At 46.8% G+C, this 17,707-nt stretch overlaps 1 protein-coding gene across 4 annotated transcripts in view; it reads left to right on the top strand.

Moving 5' to 3' along the window:
* The first annotated feature begins 5,290 nt into the window (after window positions 1–5,290).
* UBE2K (ubiquitin conjugating enzyme E2 K) overlaps window positions 5,291–17,707 on the top strand; it is a 49,842-nt gene continuing 37,425 nt past the window's right edge. For all 4 annotated transcript variants that reach the window (XM_086463891.1, XM_086463892.1, XM_086463890.1 and 1 more), the window contains exon 1: window positions 5,291–5,414. In XM_086463891.1, the coding sequence (XP_086320017.1) occupies window positions 5,352–5,414 (63 nt within the window). In that variant the 5' untranslated portion in view covers window positions 5,291–5,351. The remainder of the gene's footprint in view (window positions 5,415–17,707) is intronic.

The raw sequence follows: 17,707 nt of genomic DNA, 5'->3' as shown, positions 1-17,707 counted from the left end.
CTCTGCTGATGCCAAATTTGTCAAGGTAGATGCTCACTCATTAAGAAAATTAATAAACTTGGGACCTCCTGCAGTACAAGAACTATCTCATAGCTGAACCTGCTTTTTTTTTTTTCCTTTTTTTTTTTTTGTCTTTCATGAACCCACAAGAAACAGCCCCTAGACCGCAAGATGCGTGTACCACCAGTTGAAAATCACTCCTCCACAAAGAAGCTGAAGTTTAAAAACAGAACATTTTTGCTAACAGACTTAAAATCATTGAGGCTGTTGGTATCTAGGTTTTCGTACCAAAACCACAAGGTTCACCTGGAACACTAATTTAGAAGCTATTGCCAGGCCACCAAATTAATGAAAAGTCCAGGTGTCCTGTCAATTTCTAATAAAAGCCCTTAGCAGGTGAAGAACAATAGGGTATTATTATTAAACTATCAAAAATTTCTGCACATGCATTATTTAAAGAAAACTTTGCTAAATCTCGTTTAAGCCATAGATTGAGTGATGTAAAATCAATAGCTGAATTAATTTCTGATCTAACTCCACTAAGGCAGGTGGATTGCATCATATGAATTCAAATGAATGACTTCAGAGGACTCCGATGTTCAGTTAGCACACCTACTACCTTTTTAGGCTGCTAATGGCACGAAAAACACAATTTGGAAAGTGCAGGCATCATGAGTGCACATCTCCTCTCTCTACCAGGAGCACCGAACAATTTCTCGTCTCCTGTTTCAGACATTTGCGCCTGCAGAACTCCTACAAGTTCGTCCTCAGCACCTTTACAGGAACGACTGGACAGAGCAGCAGCAGTACCATGAGCTCTTCGTGAGGCGAAGGGCTCCTCAGCCGAGGGATCCGTCTCAGAGGAGCAAGCCCGTCTGCCCTGTTCCACCCAGGAGAGGGCACTCGTACACCTGCCCGCGCAACGGGACGTGGACACGTATAGGAGGAACAGGAAAGTTAAGATGACAACTTTAAAACTCGGTCAACTCGCACAACCAGTTAGTTATTTTTATGATAAAGCTAATCTTCGGAACGAGTTGAGTCATCCATCCAGACGCTGCCACAACAGGAACACAATATGACAGACAACAAACGTGCAGGCTAAATTTATTCCTAGTCTCTGAAACATGCTAAATGATACACAGATAAAAAAGACAACTTCTGGCATGTAGGCCTCTCTGGGGAGGCTGGGATGACAGAGAGCGCTGTAGGTGCAAGTTCGGTGGAAAACAAGGGTTAAATTTAAAAATAACCTAGTTTTATGAATATTATTTGTTACTGATTTTTTTAAATAAAGCATTATTATAAATGACCATATGAACATTTAAATGCAAATTGCATACTATCTAACACTAATACAGGCTGTAAAGTTAATCCTTATATGGATGCTTCATGAAATAAACCAAATAAGAATTAAAAGTATGTTGCAGGTTTAACCCCCGTTTCTAAAGAATTTGAAATCAATATACAGATCTCTTGAGACAATTCTCCTCTTCTAAAAGAAATCCTCCAGCAGCAACGAAAGAAGATCAAGCCTGACATTTTTAATTTTTCTAAACCAAAGAGGCCAAGATGAGGAGGGGGAAGTCTTGCTAGGCAAGACGCAAAGTAGCAAAGGAGGAACAGAACATTGCATGCTGGAAAGTTATTGTTTCCAAAATGGCATTTTCTTCTTATCACAGGGAACAATCTCTGTAATTCCAAATTCTCTCAGACTAATTCTGACAGAAAAATATCCTATTGATATGAATAGTATAGAATTAGGAAAATAGGGAAATGAGAAAAAGATCACCAGGAATCTTAACTTGAAGAACAGAAATTTAATTGTACTTAGTACTGTCATAAGCATCTTGGAGTCCTCAGGCAGTATACTGGGGTTGGGCAGTATCCACTGTCTCAGGCAGATGAACCATGCACACAGTGACTGTACTCTATGTACAGCAAGTGAGTCCAACATGCGCAATTTGTGCATGAACAATAGCCGCTTTTCCATTAAAATGTGGGGAACTGTTTCCTATATACAGGTTGTAGGATAGATAATATTTCCCATATTACATGGGAAATGATACAGTGTTTAGAATGGTTGGTTATCCTAGCATCAGCTAATGAATATTGTCAGCCTTTCCATGTTGAAAGCTTGGACTGAGGTCTTACAGCCACTGATTTTACTTTATAGGCACCGATCGTATAAACTTCCCTCCTGCAGTAATCTTACATAGTTTGAACTCCATTTAATACACCATATTTCCTGCTCCCACTGCCAGGAGTATTCTAAAGCAGTATGCCAACCATGCTAAAGCACGCGTGGATACCCACAATTGTATCTCCCACTCCATTAGTTACGACCAACACCAACAGGAAAAAGTATAGACAGATTTGCAGCCAGTTTGTGAAGGCTGCTATTGAAAGAACTGTTTGGTATGAAGCTAAATTGATGATGAGATCACTGAAAGAACTATCTCTTGAAATCAGATATACTGCAAAATGTTGCGACTCAAAGAGCGAGCAATGTTCAATGGACTACAGTTTTACATTTCGTGTATGGTTTTCTCTGAGGGTGAAAGACTAATGAGAACTTAATTCAGAGGATAGATACAGGACTATATTATCAACATACTATAAAATACATTATGAAGTCAGACATGGAAGTCACTGAAATCATACAAAGAGGCTATGTTCTTATTTTTTCTAAGCATTTTCTTATTTCACAAAAAAACAAACAAACAAAAACCCCCAAACAAATCCAAACCCAAAACACGTATTCAAAGACTTCTAGTCTATCGTCCTATTCTGGCCTAAAACACTGTAGAGGCTTCTGTTAAATAGTAAACTATAGTAAAGTGTAAAACAGTACAGGAGGTATACAGTGATAACCCCAGCATGCTGATTACATAAGGTACTGATTTTTATGCAGCATTTCAATCCTGGTAAAACTTGACACTACTCTGTCATACCCTCAAAAAGCCTTTCTATATCTGTCTTTTACCAAAAAAGAAAATTAACAACGTATATGGTGAACATGAAATAACTGTGAGAGAAGTGAAAGATGCCCATCTAAGGACAAGGGAAAGGAGTGGGGTATACTAAGGAAAAGAGATACAGTAATTCATATTAATTTGATTTGCTTTTTGCAGTAACAGGCTCTGACATTTGTAATCCAAATGAGCACATGAAAATGAACCTAGATACAAACCAGGCAAAATCATTGCCCTTTTCTGTGGCTGTTACTGGATGTCTATTACCTATAACATACAAGCATACTCAGAGGAACACAAAGGATTTTGACACTTGATAAAGGTCATGTTTTCCATTCCATACAGAGCAAAATCTGAATATTAGAAGCTCAGCTTCTTTCTAAGAGCTGTCTGAAAAGACATGAGGCATCTAACCTGGAGGTTTTATGCAATTCTTTGTCTTTTAAATTGTCTTTACAATTTTTGTCTATAGTACTGAGCTCAGCACACCATAACCTAACTTCTATCTATGAGCTTTAAGAGGCAGAGAAGAGTTATTAACCTTGTTTTACAGGTAAGAGCGTAAGGCACAGAGAAGCCACGGCCTACCCCCTCAAAAGGAACTTAAGACACATCAGTGGGACTTAGATGTCTAAATTATTCTGCAGATGAAGGCTCAAGATCACACTAGAAGTCATGAAAAAGAAATCAGGCCTAATGCAAAATGGTCCTTCTCAAAAAGGTATTGAAAACCTCAGCTGAAAAACTGCACTGTGTATTACATTAAAAAAAAGTTTCGGTCTGAAGAAGACCTAATTCAATAAACGGATTGAACATGATACAACATTCTTGCAGGAAAATGGACTTTGTCTAGTCAAACCACAGGGGAAGAGTAAACTCACACAGAAAAAGGACTATATGCATCTGTATATAGCTGCCAGATTTTCTATCAGTTGGGCCTATACTTTACTGTGTAAATAATAGTCAAAATGATATGTAGCCTAATAGAAATCAATAAACAGCACTTGCAGATGACAGCCACACCAGAAGTAGACATTTGTTGAGATAAATGTCTATGTTGTACATTGTCCTGCACTGCACTGTTATGATGAGGCACTATAAAATCTTTCTATAGGCCTTAATGTCTTGAAAGCCTTTAGTTCCTGAATAAACAACAGTTGTAAGTGCAACCTCACGTTCCCCTCTGAAAATCTATCTGTGCTTTTCATATCATACTATATTTTGCATACCTCAGGCTAGCAGGGACGGTTACTGGCATCCTATTTCAGTCTTCTAGGCAGAGTAACTTCTGTGGCTTGCCGTGTTTGCTTCTCCAATAAAACGTTAACAGTCCGTTAGACAGAACTGACCTTCATCTTTTACTCTACTTTAAAAATCTTGTAGCAGAATCCATAAAAAGAAACGGTTGCTTACACTGCCTCCTCAGAGTTGCCTGCTCCTGGGCCTGCCAGACCTGTAATGTCCCCTGTCCCGTGTGAGAAAGCAGCAGTGTCTCCAAAAGAAGGGCGAGGGTAGGAAGAGGGCAAGGAGCTGGGCCAGGAGTCAGATGTGTAGGGAACTGCAGTTGTCTCCAGAGAGCACAAGGGGACAAAAAACCCGATGGGAACTGCTGCATAGGCAGGTCGAGCAGATGCTCAAGGCACGTGAAACCCTCCCTGGTTATTTTTGCTCAGGGACTTCACTAGCAGACATGTCAGCTGCTCCCTGAGCCAGCTGTTTCCTCGGGGACACCTCAGACCTTTTTCCCCCGCTCCCTCGGCCCCCTCCCTGGCCCAGCCCAGCTGCCAGTCCAGCCCTCCCGCGGGCACTCCTTCACTCCTTCCCCGGCCCGGTGCCTCAGGGCTCTCCCCTGCTGCGGGCACGAGGCCGGGCCGGCGAGGCCGGGAGGGCCGCGCTGCTCGCGGCGGGAGCCGTTACAACGCAGCCGCCTTAACTCAGCCCCGGGGCCCGCCAGCGGCGGACGACGGGGCTCTGCCTGCAGAAGTTTCTCCTCACGCTTTTGCCAGGCGCCGCCGGGAACACGCCCGGCCCGTGACACGCCGAGCGGCGGCAGGCAGGTGTCTCCCGGGGCGAATCCCCCGCGCCTCCTCAGGAGGCGACAGCATCCTTCCCTCGGGGGCAGCGGAGGAGGCCGAGAGCGCACGCCGCAACCACCGCTGGCCAGCACTCGACCCCCTCCGTCGGGGAGCCCCGGTGCCCGCTCCGCTCCGCGTACACGGCGGCCCCTCCTGAGCAGCGGCGGCAGAGCGGCTGTCCTAGCGCGCATGCTCGGCGCGGGCGCCATTTTGGTGGGGCAGGGAGTTATCCAGCGAGAGCGGCGGCGGAGCTCGCTGGGCCCGGCTCGGAGGGAGCGGCGAGTGGGTGCCCGCTGCGGAGATGGCAAACATCGCGGTGCAGAGGATCAAGCGGGAGTTCAAGGAGGTGCTGAAGAGCGAGGAGGTCAGAGCCTCTCCCCCATCCCCCAGCATGCCGCCGCCACCCTCCCCCGTGTGTGTGTGAGTGTGGGCAGCGGGGGAAGGCACGGGCGCCCCGCCGGCCTGCGCCGGGACCCCGCTTTCCCCTCGGCCCCACCTCCCCGCGCTGGGGGTGGGCCCGTCCCACGGCCTCGGGGAGGAGAATGGCGATTCCCGGGGAGACGGGACCCGCCAGCCGCCGGGAGGGGGGAGGAGGGGGCCGCGGAGCCCCTCCCCCAGCGGGCAGCGGGAGCTGCCGGCGGCCCGAAGGGGGAGCGGGGCCGGCAGGCCGGGCCCAGGAAGTGTGGTGGTGGCGGCTGCGGTCCGAGGAGGCCGGCCAGGCAGGCCCCCGGCGAGGGTCCCCTCCGCCCGCGGCGGGCGGCCGATGCCCGGGAATGTGCTGCCAGGCCGGAGGCGGCGGGGCGGGGCCTGCCCGGCGTGGGGCGCCCGCGGCCCCCGGCCCGCGCCCTCCCGTGTCCCTCCGCGCGCGCGTGAGTGAGTGCCGCCCGCGCGCGCACGGCCAGGCCCACGCGCCTCCCCGCCGGGGAGAGGCTTGTCCGTGCGGGCCGGGAGGCGGTGGAGCGAACCGGCGGGGGGAGGTGGGGGTGCGTGGTCTCCCACGTCCCGTTTACCTCACCCCTCCGGTCAGACGGTGCCGCACGCTGGGCTGCGGGGTGTGAGTCCGGCTTGGTTTTTCAAAGGGTTGCGAGGAAATCCCTGTGATGAGGTCACTTTAATACAGAACTTCCTTTACCCGGCTGCAGGCTTGCTCACCTTCAGGTGGGTGCTTCTAGAGCCTCCCTCATTTCAGCTACGTTACCTCCTTTCCTGAACAGCGTGTTCAGAGGTGCGTGGTGGTCAGTAAGAGAAGCTGCTTGCTTTCGAGGGGTCGTTAAAGAAGTTCTGGTCAGTCCGGGGGAATACATACCAGTGTTTGAGCGCTGCATCAATACAGCTTTCGCTGTGTCTGTAGCTGAGTTGGTGGGCGTCAGCCAGATAGGTTTTAATGGTTGTGTCGTCATTGTCGTCCTACTTGGGATGTTGTTGCACATTAGATGCTTGTGAAATATTAATGTGAGTATGTAACTCTTAAAGGTGGCGTTTCAGAAATCTGGACATATTCACAGAGGAAAAATCGAGAGGTTAATTTCTGAAAGATACTGATGACTTAAGGACAAAGTGTTTAGGGTAGCAGTAGTTGATGCGCTTTTAAATTAAGCAAGTGCTAACAGCATTGTTGCTATGCAGCTTGAACTGGCCCCTAGAAAAATGTAAGGGCCTTGTTTTACAGCTGCCTTCAGAGCCCAGGCTGACTTTGCCAAGCTATTGCACAGCGAATACAGAATTGCATGTAAACTAAGAGAAATTTCTAGGTGGATACCTTTGCACCAAAGTTAGAAAATCTAGACCTTGTACCCCATACAGCCAGCTGATATTGTGGGAACAAAGAAGTCCTTATTTGGAAGTGCTGTCTCAAGACCCTTTCCCTTTGCTTTATGTAGAGAAAAAGAAACCTTACCTTACACAGGTTTTGGGGAGACCTATGCTATATTTTTTTACTGTGAAGGTTGGATCTAGTAAGTATGGTTTTCACTATTCCTTTTTGTTTAGTCTGTGCATTGAAGGGCTCCTTACAGAATGTTGGAAATAAATAATATTATGTAATAGCCTTTAAAGCTGCCTAAAGCCTCCCAGAAATAAGACCACAATTCTTACGAAACCAAAATTGTGGAATCTTAACATCACAATACAGAAGAGTTTGAATTTTTTTCTTTGTCCTGCCATTAGCAAGCTATGTATGACTGTTACACTGATACAGCAGTAAGTATATTCTGTAAACAGCAATTTTATACAAACTCCTCTGTCTTGAATGCAAAATTTCAGCATTACTCCATGGTTGTCTTAAGTTGCAAGCTAAGTTTTTTGTGAATGCTTATACGTTCAAAGGCAGTAAAGCTATGGTGTCAGTACCACTAAGCATGAAAACATATGGAGTGAGATAGCAAGTGGAGGTATAACTAAATACTACGAATCACAGAGAAAAAAGGGGTTTTTCTATGTGATTTGTGTACTAAAATAATTATTAAACCTTGTTTCTTTAAAAACAAAACTTTTTCATGAATGGTGGTGCTAAATTTGTTACAAGTTTTAAGCACCTCTCTGAAAGCAAAGTGGCTCACATTATCAGAGCTTAAATTATTCTTGACTTGATGCTTTGAGCTACACCTGACGATGAAGAGCAGCCCCCTTGTTCCTTGCAGATGCAGGGGGGAGGGGACAGGCACACTTGGAAAAAGTACATAGGAGGTTCTGTGTCTTCTAGTGCTTGCCTTTGGGCTGAAGTAGAGTGGTGGAAGCAGAAATGTTTTTAAATCGGGGCAGCTGGATGGCAATTAATTCCTTCTGCATTTGAAGTATGTATTGGAACCACCAAGTTTCACTTCTAAATATCAGTGAAGAAAGAGTTCTGAAAAATGTGTTTATCCTTGCTATGGACAAGGGTCTATGAATCCTTGGACGGTGATGCTATGGATCCTTGCTATTCATATGACTAAATATACTTTTCATGTTACTTTGCGCTTTCTGTTTCCTTGACTTAAATGACATTTCTAGGAAATCACTAAAATGTGAATTTTAGACTGTCTTGCTCTCTGGCGTACAAATAAGAGGTGAAGGATTTTTTTTTTTTTTTTAAGTTGCGTCTGGGTCTTCTTGCATGTTCTGAAAAAGCACTTAAAGTCTTTTCGTGCTTGGGCAACAGAAGCGTTTTTGCTGTGCTCGCTTTAGTATTTCTAGTTTTATTATAAGATTTACACATTAACTTAAGAATTGGTATATTGTGTATTTAAGAGAGATCATTTTAACTTTGCATCTCTAATATATGAATTAAATAGACTAAACTAACAGCAATTTATTTGTCAGAAATGCTCTCCAAAGTATGATTTAAATAAAAATTTTACCTTTGTGTGTGGAAAAAGCTTTCAAATTCGAAGGCAGATGAGGTACTGCATCTTTAACAACGGTGAAGCTGTTAAGTTAGTCAAGGTAGTAACTTGACTGGTTAAATATGTGTTAAGGGTACTGTACTATGCTTGTGTTACAATTCTAAAACGAGTAAGCAGTACATTAAATCAGATCATACTCCAAATCCTAGTCTAGGCAAGGCATCAGTTGCTTAACTTTTATCTCTTTTCATGTTCTGTCATTTCATTAATCTGTTTTCTGGTTGGTTTTATGGACTGAAATTCTAAAGCTGCGAAACATATTTTGGACAAATGTTTGAGGCTGCAGCTTGATGAAGAAACCAGTAAATAGGTGGAGGGAGAATAGTGTCCAGCTTTTGGTAAGTGGGAGAAGACTTTGATGAAGGTTAGCTGGTATTATTTCAGAATAGAGTTCATGGAATGCTGCAGTGGGTAGCCAAATCCTTGCTGCTCACTGCTTATAAGCAACTATCTTAGGAGAGGGAGAATCTGTCTGACATTTAGCAATGAACAGAAACCTGATGAAAAATCTTGTGGTCACTTAACAACTGGTGCTGAGAAGTGGTTGTAGTTCATCAGGTATGTTAAATGATGCGTGACTTGTTTTCATATAATAATAGAGCATCGGTGTTACGCTTTAAAGAAATTATATTATGCTAGCATTGAAGGATTCAATGTTTAATTGGCCATCCAGTTTCTTTCATCATGGAAAAATGCATGATGGCATCTCTGGCCATCTGTAAGTCAGAGGATAACAGATACCTTGCAGTGGAACCACTGCTCTGGTACTGAAGGTAACACATTGGGAAACATAGCTTCCTCCTGGCAAGAAGGGAGCTGCTGGTATCTCTACCACACAGTGTTCTTCTGAGTATCAAGAGGCAGGGGTTTATCTGCATGGGAGGTAGACTCAGATGGAGCTGATAATAAATTAAACTCAACAGCAGTTATGGAATATTAATATCTGCCTGAGCAGATATCTGAAGTAGCAGTTAAAATTTTAACTTGCTTGAATCCAAAATAGCATTCAAGTGGAGACAGTAGGTTAATGGCAAAATTCAAAGTACTTCATTTCCAAGAAGAAAGTGGGTATTTGTTTTGCAGTCTGCTATATGTCGTTGTGATTTAGAGGAGAAAGGGAGAAGGGGAAGGTAATGGTAGTCTGCCATACTATGTTCTTTCTTAGGCTTTTAGAGTTCTACTGAGTAGCTCTGGTGTTCACTTTTATCATTACCTGTAGTGGTCTTGTGATTTGTGGTAGATCACAGTAAGATGCTGAGTGGCATCTCTGAAATTTATATGATATTTGTAAAAGCCATAAGCATTTAATCTTCAGGCTCAGAAAAACTTCATTACTTGGGTTTGTTTATATTTGGGTAGTCTTGGGTGCTAGAAGTTGAATTCGCTAAGATGGAAACTTTTAGTAGTAATGGTGCTTTAGCATTACTAGAAGGGTTGTTGGGAGTTGTGGATGCTTGTTTTTCTTCCCATTTATCACGTAGAACTGATGCAGATATATAAGAATGAGGTGTATTATATTATGACTCCTGAATCAGCAACAGATTTTTTTTTTAATCAGTGTCCATTTTCTGCTAGTACATACGCTTAACTTTTGATTAGTAAGAATAGTCAGTAGAGGTTTCATGAGTGCAGTGCCTGTTTGTATGAATAAAGCTAGAGTGCACCTAGTTAATTAAAAGGTGTAAAGTTAAAGGTGTAAAGATGAGAACTTTTATTATATTAGTACCAATCTCTGTTCAGCTTCTTGGGAGGCTTGCATGTGATAAAAGTGGTGGTGGTGGGTGTCAGTGCTGCTATGCAAAGGGATACTAGTAGGCTGGAGAACCGAATGGGCTGACAGGAACCTTTTGAAGTTCAGCAGGGGTAGGTACCAAGTCCTGTGTCTGGGAGGAAATAACATGATGCATCAGTCCATGCAGACTGGAGACTGGCTGGAAGCAAAGTAGGCTAGCAGAAAAAGGCCTCCATGACGTGGTGGAGAGCAAGCTGAACATGATTCAGCAGTGCTTTTGTGGCAAAGAAGCCCAACCACATACTGGGTTGCATTAGCAAGAATGTAGTCAGTGTGTTGTGAGAAGTCATTCTTTACCCCTGTTCCATGCTGATGAGACCGTATCTGGTGTACTGTGTCCAGTTTGGGGCTTTCCAGTGTAGGATATTAATATGCTGGACTGAGCCGGGCAGAACACCATCAAGGTGGTTAAGTGGCTGGAGCACGTGATGTGTGGCGAGGAGAGGGTGAGAGAACTGACGTTGTTGAGAGAAGTGTTCAAAGGGACATCTTCCTGTCATCCACAAATACCTAACGAGAGGCTCTGGACAAGAGACGGACTTGTCTCAGAAGTGCACAGAGATGGGATGAGAGGCAGCAGACACAAGTCGGAACATGGGAAAGTCTGACTAGGCACTGGAGGGGAAAAAAATTACCATGATAGTAGTCTGTCCTAGGTTACAGTGTAAGATGTGCCCAAAAAAGTATTCTATTACCATCTTCAGGAGCTGTTGAGACCAGGTGGGGGGACGGTGCTCCCTGCCTCCCCCCCTCTGGACTATCTCCTGTTAATGAGCACAACAGTGCCTTATCGCCTGACCCATCGATAACTCTCACTCCTGGACTATCTCCTGTCAATGGCCCATCAAGGAACTGCCTCACGACTCCCCATCCCATTGTGAGATGCTCCGCCTGGGGGGAAGGAGCCAAGCATTCCATGCTAAGTAAAACCTCAGGTCTCGAACACCCTAGCGGCCTCCTTCCACTGGATTCCCAGAGGAGTTTTTTCCCCCACTGGAGTTCCAGAGGACAAGAGCTACCTACCTACCACTGGACCTTTGGAGGAAGACCAGACCCCTTTACAAGATCGCTGCTTCAACAGAACTACATCCATCACTTCAGGAGGACTGCAGCCATCATCTTATCGGACTGCTACTGCCACCCTAACAGGGTGTCAGGTTGTATTTCTGACTCTGTCAGTGTAAACCAGTGGGTTGTTTTTTTTTCCTGCCTTGTGTTATATATATATTAGTAAAGAACTGTTATTCCTATTCTCCATATCTTGGCCTGAAGGCCCCTTAATTTCAAAATTATAATAATTTGGAGGGAAGGGGGTTGCATTTTCCATTTCCAGGGAGGCTCCTGCCTTCCTCAGCAGACACCTGTCTTTCAAACCAAGACAGATTTTGGCACCCAACGTGGGTCTCGAGGGCATTGAGAGAAAAAGGAATAACAGTTCTTGTGCGTTGGATATAGATTCCTCGTTAGGTGGTATCATGTGAGCTAGCTTATCCTGGTTCGTGTGGCATGTGGTTGTGGCTATATTTCTCCCATTTGCAGGCCCTTATCTAAACATGGATCCTATAACTAAGGCTACTGTGACTGTTATCCAGTTTGTTTTATGGATTAATAAGATGAGGAATCCATGACCCCTCTGGAAGGCGGGCACATGGATTCAGAGCTATCACACACTAACTGTATGTTTTTGGCGTTAATAATGGTACCTACTGTGAGGAAATGACACTGGGAGAAACTTTCTCCCAACCCTTAACCCAGCTCTTTGGGTCTACTCCATCAGTTTTTGAAGGCTTCAGATCTTCCCTAAATGCTAATGATATCATACATTGGCTGGTGTTGCTGATAGTCCTATTTTATTCAGTATTCAGAGATCAGGGGAGATTGACTTGGATAACCACCCTGACTAGTAATGCTGCTCCAGAACCTGACCCTGCCTCACAGCTCACATCAGAAATGAACCACCCGGATTGGGTGAAGGAGATACATGAGATGGGCCAGATGCTGAAGGAGCGCATTTTCTCAGCTGCTGGGAAACCCTCCTCTTGCCTCGAAGAGGGAGAGTCTAATGGTGCAGCAGTAGAACCCACAGACGTTACAACCGTCCAGGTTCCAGCTGAACCGCAAGGGCAGTCATAGCCAGCAGCAGTCGCCTCTGGAAACGAGGAAATCTAAGATGAAATCAGAGTGCCCAGCTAAGAAAGGAGGGCCCTCACAACCCCCAGGCGAGCCAGTGGTTGAGATAATCACCGAGTCCCTGACGTACGACAGTCTCCGTAATCTGCACAAAGACATCATATGGCGGGGGCGTGAGGCTTTTACAACTTGGTTACTTCGGGTCTGGGATCTTATGGGTACGGGTGTGCAACTGGATGGCAGTGAGGCAAGGAATTTGGGACCCTTGACTCAGGACTCAGGTGTCAATCAGGTATTTGTAAGGGAGCCAGGGACCCTTTCCCTCTGGGAGCAGCTTTTAATGAATGTGAGAGAGAGGTTTGTCGACAGAGAGAGAATGCAGGAGCACCATCACAGAATGCGCTGGAAGACCCTTGAGGAAGGGATCCAACAGCTGAGAGAAGTGGCGGTATTGGAGGTACTCTTTGGGAGGGATGGACAGCATGGTAATGACCCTGACAAAGTCAGGTGCACAGGGCAAATGTTGTGGAATCTGGCAAATCTAGGGCCTTCTCAAAACACCACCTTCATTGCAACGATTGATGCTGATAACGACTAAGAGACAGTGGGTTCTGTCACCAACAAGCTTAGAGATTTTGAAAGCATGATCAATGGCCCAATGCAGGCTAACGTCTCTGCTGTGATTAAGAGCCTACAAGAGGAGATGAGGGAAATAAAGGAGGAGGTGAGGAGGAGCAGTTCCCATTTGGCACCGGTACAAGTCACACACAGGCCCCAAAGTCAGAGCCCAACGTCCCCCAGCTAGAGGGAGAGGGTACACCCCACGAGCTGAGCTATGGTACTTCCTGCGCGACCATGGGGAAGACATGGGAAGGTGGGATGGGAAACCCACTTCTGTCCTGGCAGCACGGGTGCGTCAACTCAAGGAGGGAAACGCTAACTGGGGGAGTAACACTAAAGCGAAGGTAGCCTCAACCTCCCAGGACCGAGCTGCCAGATGTTATAGAAGGGAGGATGATCCAACAGATCCCCTTGAAGGAACCGCTAGTATGTATGTCCAGGAAGGAAATGATAACCAGTGCTAGAGGGGCCCTGCCTCTAGCCAGGGAGAGGCACGGGAGAACTGAATATTTTGGACGGTGTGGATCCGATGGCCTGGCATGTCAGAGCCACAAAAATACAAAGCGTTAGTTGATACTGGTGTGCAGGGTACCCTAATGCCATCGGGACATGCGGGGGCAGAACCTGTTTCCATTGCTGGGGTAACGGGGGGATTGCAGCAATTGACTCTGTTGGAAGCCGAGGTGAGCCTTACTGGGAAGGAGTGGCAGAAACATCCGATTGTGACTGGCCCAGAGGCCCCGTGTATTCTGGGCATAGACTTCCTCCGGAATGGCTATTACAAGGACCCAAAAGGTCTCAGGTGGGCATTTGGGATAGCTGCTGTGGAGGCAGAGGGCATTAGGCAATTGAACACCTTGCCTGGACTATCAGAAAACCCATCTGCAGTAGGACTCCTGAAGGTGGAAGAGCAACAAGTGCCAATTGCCACCTCGACAGTGCACTGCCGGCAGTATCAGACGAATCGAGATGCCGTGATCCCCGTCCACAAAATGATCTGCGAGCTGGAGAGTCAAGGGGTGGTCAGCAAGACCCACTCACCCTTCAACAGCCCCATTTGGCCTGTGCGCAAGTCTGACAGAGAATGGAGATTGACTGTGGACTATTGTGGCTTGAATGAAGTGACTCCACCGTTGAGCGCTGCCATGCCGGACATGCTGGAACTCCAGTACGAGCTGGAGTCCAAGGCAGCGAAGTGGTATGCCACTATTGACATTGCCAATGCTTTTTTCTCCATTCCTGTGGCAGCAGAATGCAGGCCTCAGTTTGCCTTCACCTGGAGGGGTGTACAGTACACCTGGAACCGACTGCCCCAGGGGTGGAAGCACAGTCCCACCATCTGCCATTGACTGACCCAGGCTGCACTGGAAAAGGGTGAAGCTTCGGAACATCTGCAGTACATTGATGACATCATTGTGTGGGGGAACATGGCAATGGAAGTATTTGGGAAAGGAGAGAAGATCATCCAGATTCTCCTGGAAGCTGGTTTTGCCATCAAGAAGAGCAAAGTCAAGGGACCTGCCCAAGAGATCCAGTTCCTGGCGGTAAAGTGGCAAGATGGACGGCGTCAGATTCCCACCGAGGTCATCAATAAGATCACCGCGATGTCTCCACCAACCAGCAAGAAGGAAACACAGGCTTTCCTAGGCGCCATAGGTTTTTGGAGAATGCACATTCCTGAGTGAGATTGTGAGCCCTCTGTACCTGGTTACCCACAAGAAGAACGATTTCCGCTGAGGCCCTGAACAGCAACAAGCCTTTGCCCAAATCGAGCAGGAGATCGCTCATGCGGTAGCCCTTGGCCCAGTCAGGACGGGACCAGAGGTGACGAATGTGCTCTACCCTGCAGCCAGGAACAATGGTTTGTCCTAGAGCCTTTGGCAGAAGGTGCCTGGAGAGACTCGTGGCCGACCACTGGGATTCTGGAGTCGAAGTTATAGAGGGTCTGAGGCCGACTACACTCCCACAGAGAAGGAAATCCTAGCAGCCTATGAAGGAGTCCAAGCTGCCTCGGAGGTGTTTGGCACGGAAGCACAACTCCTCCTGGCACCCCGACTACCGGTACTGGGGTGGATGTTTAAAGGAAAGGTTCCCTCTACCCACCATGCCACCAGCACCACATGGAGCAAATGGATTGCCCTCATCACAAAGCGCCCCTGATTGGAAGTCCAAATCGCCCTGGGATTTTGGAGATAATTATGAACTGGCCGGAAGGTGAAGACTTTGGCCTCACTGACAAAGAGGAGCAGGAACAAGTGACGCGGGCTGAAGAAGCTCCACCGTACAACCAACTACCAGCAGAGGAAACACGATATGCTCTTTTCACTGACGGTTCCTGTCGCATCGTAGGGATGAACCGGAAGTGGAAAGCAGCCGTATGGAGCCCCACACGACAGGTCGCACAAGCTACTGAAGGAGAAGGTGGATCAAGTCAACTTGCTGAACTCAAAGCCGTTCAACTGGCCCTGGACATTGCTGAAAGAGAGAAGTGGCCAAAGCTCTACCTTTATACTGATTCGTGGATGGTAGCCAATGCTCTCTGGGGCTGGCTGGAAAGGTGGAAAAAGGCCAACTGGCAGCATAGGGGAAAACCAATCTGGGCTGCTGATGACTGGAAGGATATTGCCACTCGGGTAAAGAAGCTACCTGTGAGGGTCCGTCATGTAGATGCTCATGTCCCCAGGAGTCGGGCTAATGAAGAACACCATAACAACGAACAGGTAGATCAGGCTGCGAAAATAGAGGTGTCCCAGATAGACTTAGATTGGCAACATAAAGGAGAGTTGTTCTTAGCTCGATGGGCCCATGATGCCTCAGGCCATCAAGGCAGAGAGGCCACTTATAAATGGGCACAAGACCAGGGGGTGGATCTAACCATGAACAGTATCTCCCAGGTTATCCACGACTGCGAGACCTGCGCTGCGATCAAGCAGGCCAAGCGGGTGAAGCCTCTGTGATACGGTGGACGATGGTCGAAGTACAGGTATGGGGAAGCCTGGCAAATTGACTACATCACTCTTCCCCAAACCCGCCAAGGCAAGTGCTACATGCTGACCATAGTGGAAGCAACCACTGGATGGCTGGAGGCCTACCCTGTGCCTCATGCTACTGCCCGGAACACCATCTTGGGCCCGGAAAAGCAAGTTCTTTGGAGACATGGCACCCCTGAGAGAATAGAGTCAGACAACGGGACACATTTCAAGAACAGCCTCATAAGCACTTGGGCCAGAGAACATGGAATCGAATGGATATATCATATCCCTTATCATGCACCAGCTGCCAGGAAAGTTGAACGGTGCAACGGACTACTTAAGACTACCCTAAAAGCACTTGGAGGGGGGACTTTCAAAAATTGGGAACTGAACTTAGCAAAGACCACCTGGATGGTCAATACCTGAGGGTCCATCAGTTGAGCTGGTCCCGCCCAGTCTGGACCCTTGCACGTAGTGGACCGAGATAAAGTCCCTGTGGTACACACGAGAGGTATGTTAGGAAAGACTGTTTGGATTAATTCCACGTCAGGCAAAGACACACCCCTCCGTGGGGTTGTTTTTGCTCAAGGACCTGGTTACACTTGGTGGGTAATGCAGAAAAATGGGGAAACCCGTTGTGTACTACAAGGAGACCTAATTTTAAGTGAGAACTATGTGTGAGGTTTCATTGTGTATATATGTATCTGTAAGGGGGCATTGAGTTGGGTATGGTGTAGATGGTAATAGAATAAGGGGTGGATTATGTCCTAGGTTACAGTGTAAGATGTGCCCAAAAAAGTATTCTATTACCATCTTCAGGAGCTGTTGAGACCAGGTGGGGGGACGGTGCTCCCTGCCTCCCCGCTCTGGACTATCTTCTGTTAATGGGCACAACAGTGCCTTATCGCCTGACCCATCGATAACTCTCACTCCTGGACTATCTCCTGTCAATGGCCCATCAAGGAACTGCCTCACGACTCCCCATCCCATTGTGAGATGCTCCGCCTGGGGGGAAGGAGCCAAGCATTCCATGCTAAGTAAAACCTCAGGTCTCGAACACCCTAGCGGCCTCCTTCCACTGGATTCCCAGAGGAGTTTTTTCCCCCACTGGAGTTCCAGAGGACAAGAGCTACCTACCTACCACTGGACCTTTGGAGGAAGACCAGACCCCTTTACAAGATCGCTGCTTCAACAGAACTACATCCATCACTTCAGGAGGACTGCAGCCATCATCTTATCGGACTGCTACTGCCACCCTAACAGGGTGTCAGGTTGTATTTCTGACTCTGTCAGTGTAAACCAGTGGGTTGTTTTTTTTTCCTGCCTTGTGTTATATATATATTAGTAAAGAACTGTTATTCCTATTCTCCATATCTTGGCCTGAAGGCCCCTTAATTTCAAAATTATAATAATTTGGAGGGAAGGGGGTTGCATTTTCCATTTCCAGGGAGGCTCCTGCCTTCCTCAGCAGACACCTGTCTTTCAAACCAAGACATAGTCAAACATTTAAACAGGTTGACTAGCGAGAGGCTGGACTCTCTGTCCTTCGAGATCTTCAAAACTCAACAAGTTCTTGAGCAACCTGCTCTGAGCAGGAGGTGGGACCAGAGGCCGCCCAGGTGTCATCTCCTGCATGATTCTGTATTTCTAGTATAAGTTTGTTTTTTAATTACTGTGTTTTTTCTGTTTGTGAAAGAAAACCTACAGACAGAGGCTCCAACTCCATGGCCATACCTGGTAAAACTTTCCCCTGTAAACA

The sequence above is a fragment of the Leptosomus discolor genome, chromosome 4 (assembly GCF_034619465.1).
Source record: "Leptosomus discolor isolate bLepDis1 chromosome 4, bLepDis1.hap2, whole genome shotgun sequence".
NCBI classification, from domain to species: domain Eukaryota; kingdom Metazoa; phylum Chordata; class Aves; order Leptosomiformes; family Leptosomidae; genus Leptosomus; species Leptosomus discolor.
Note: the sequence above shows the minus strand (reverse complement) of the source record. Positions and strands in the feature narration are given on the sequence as shown.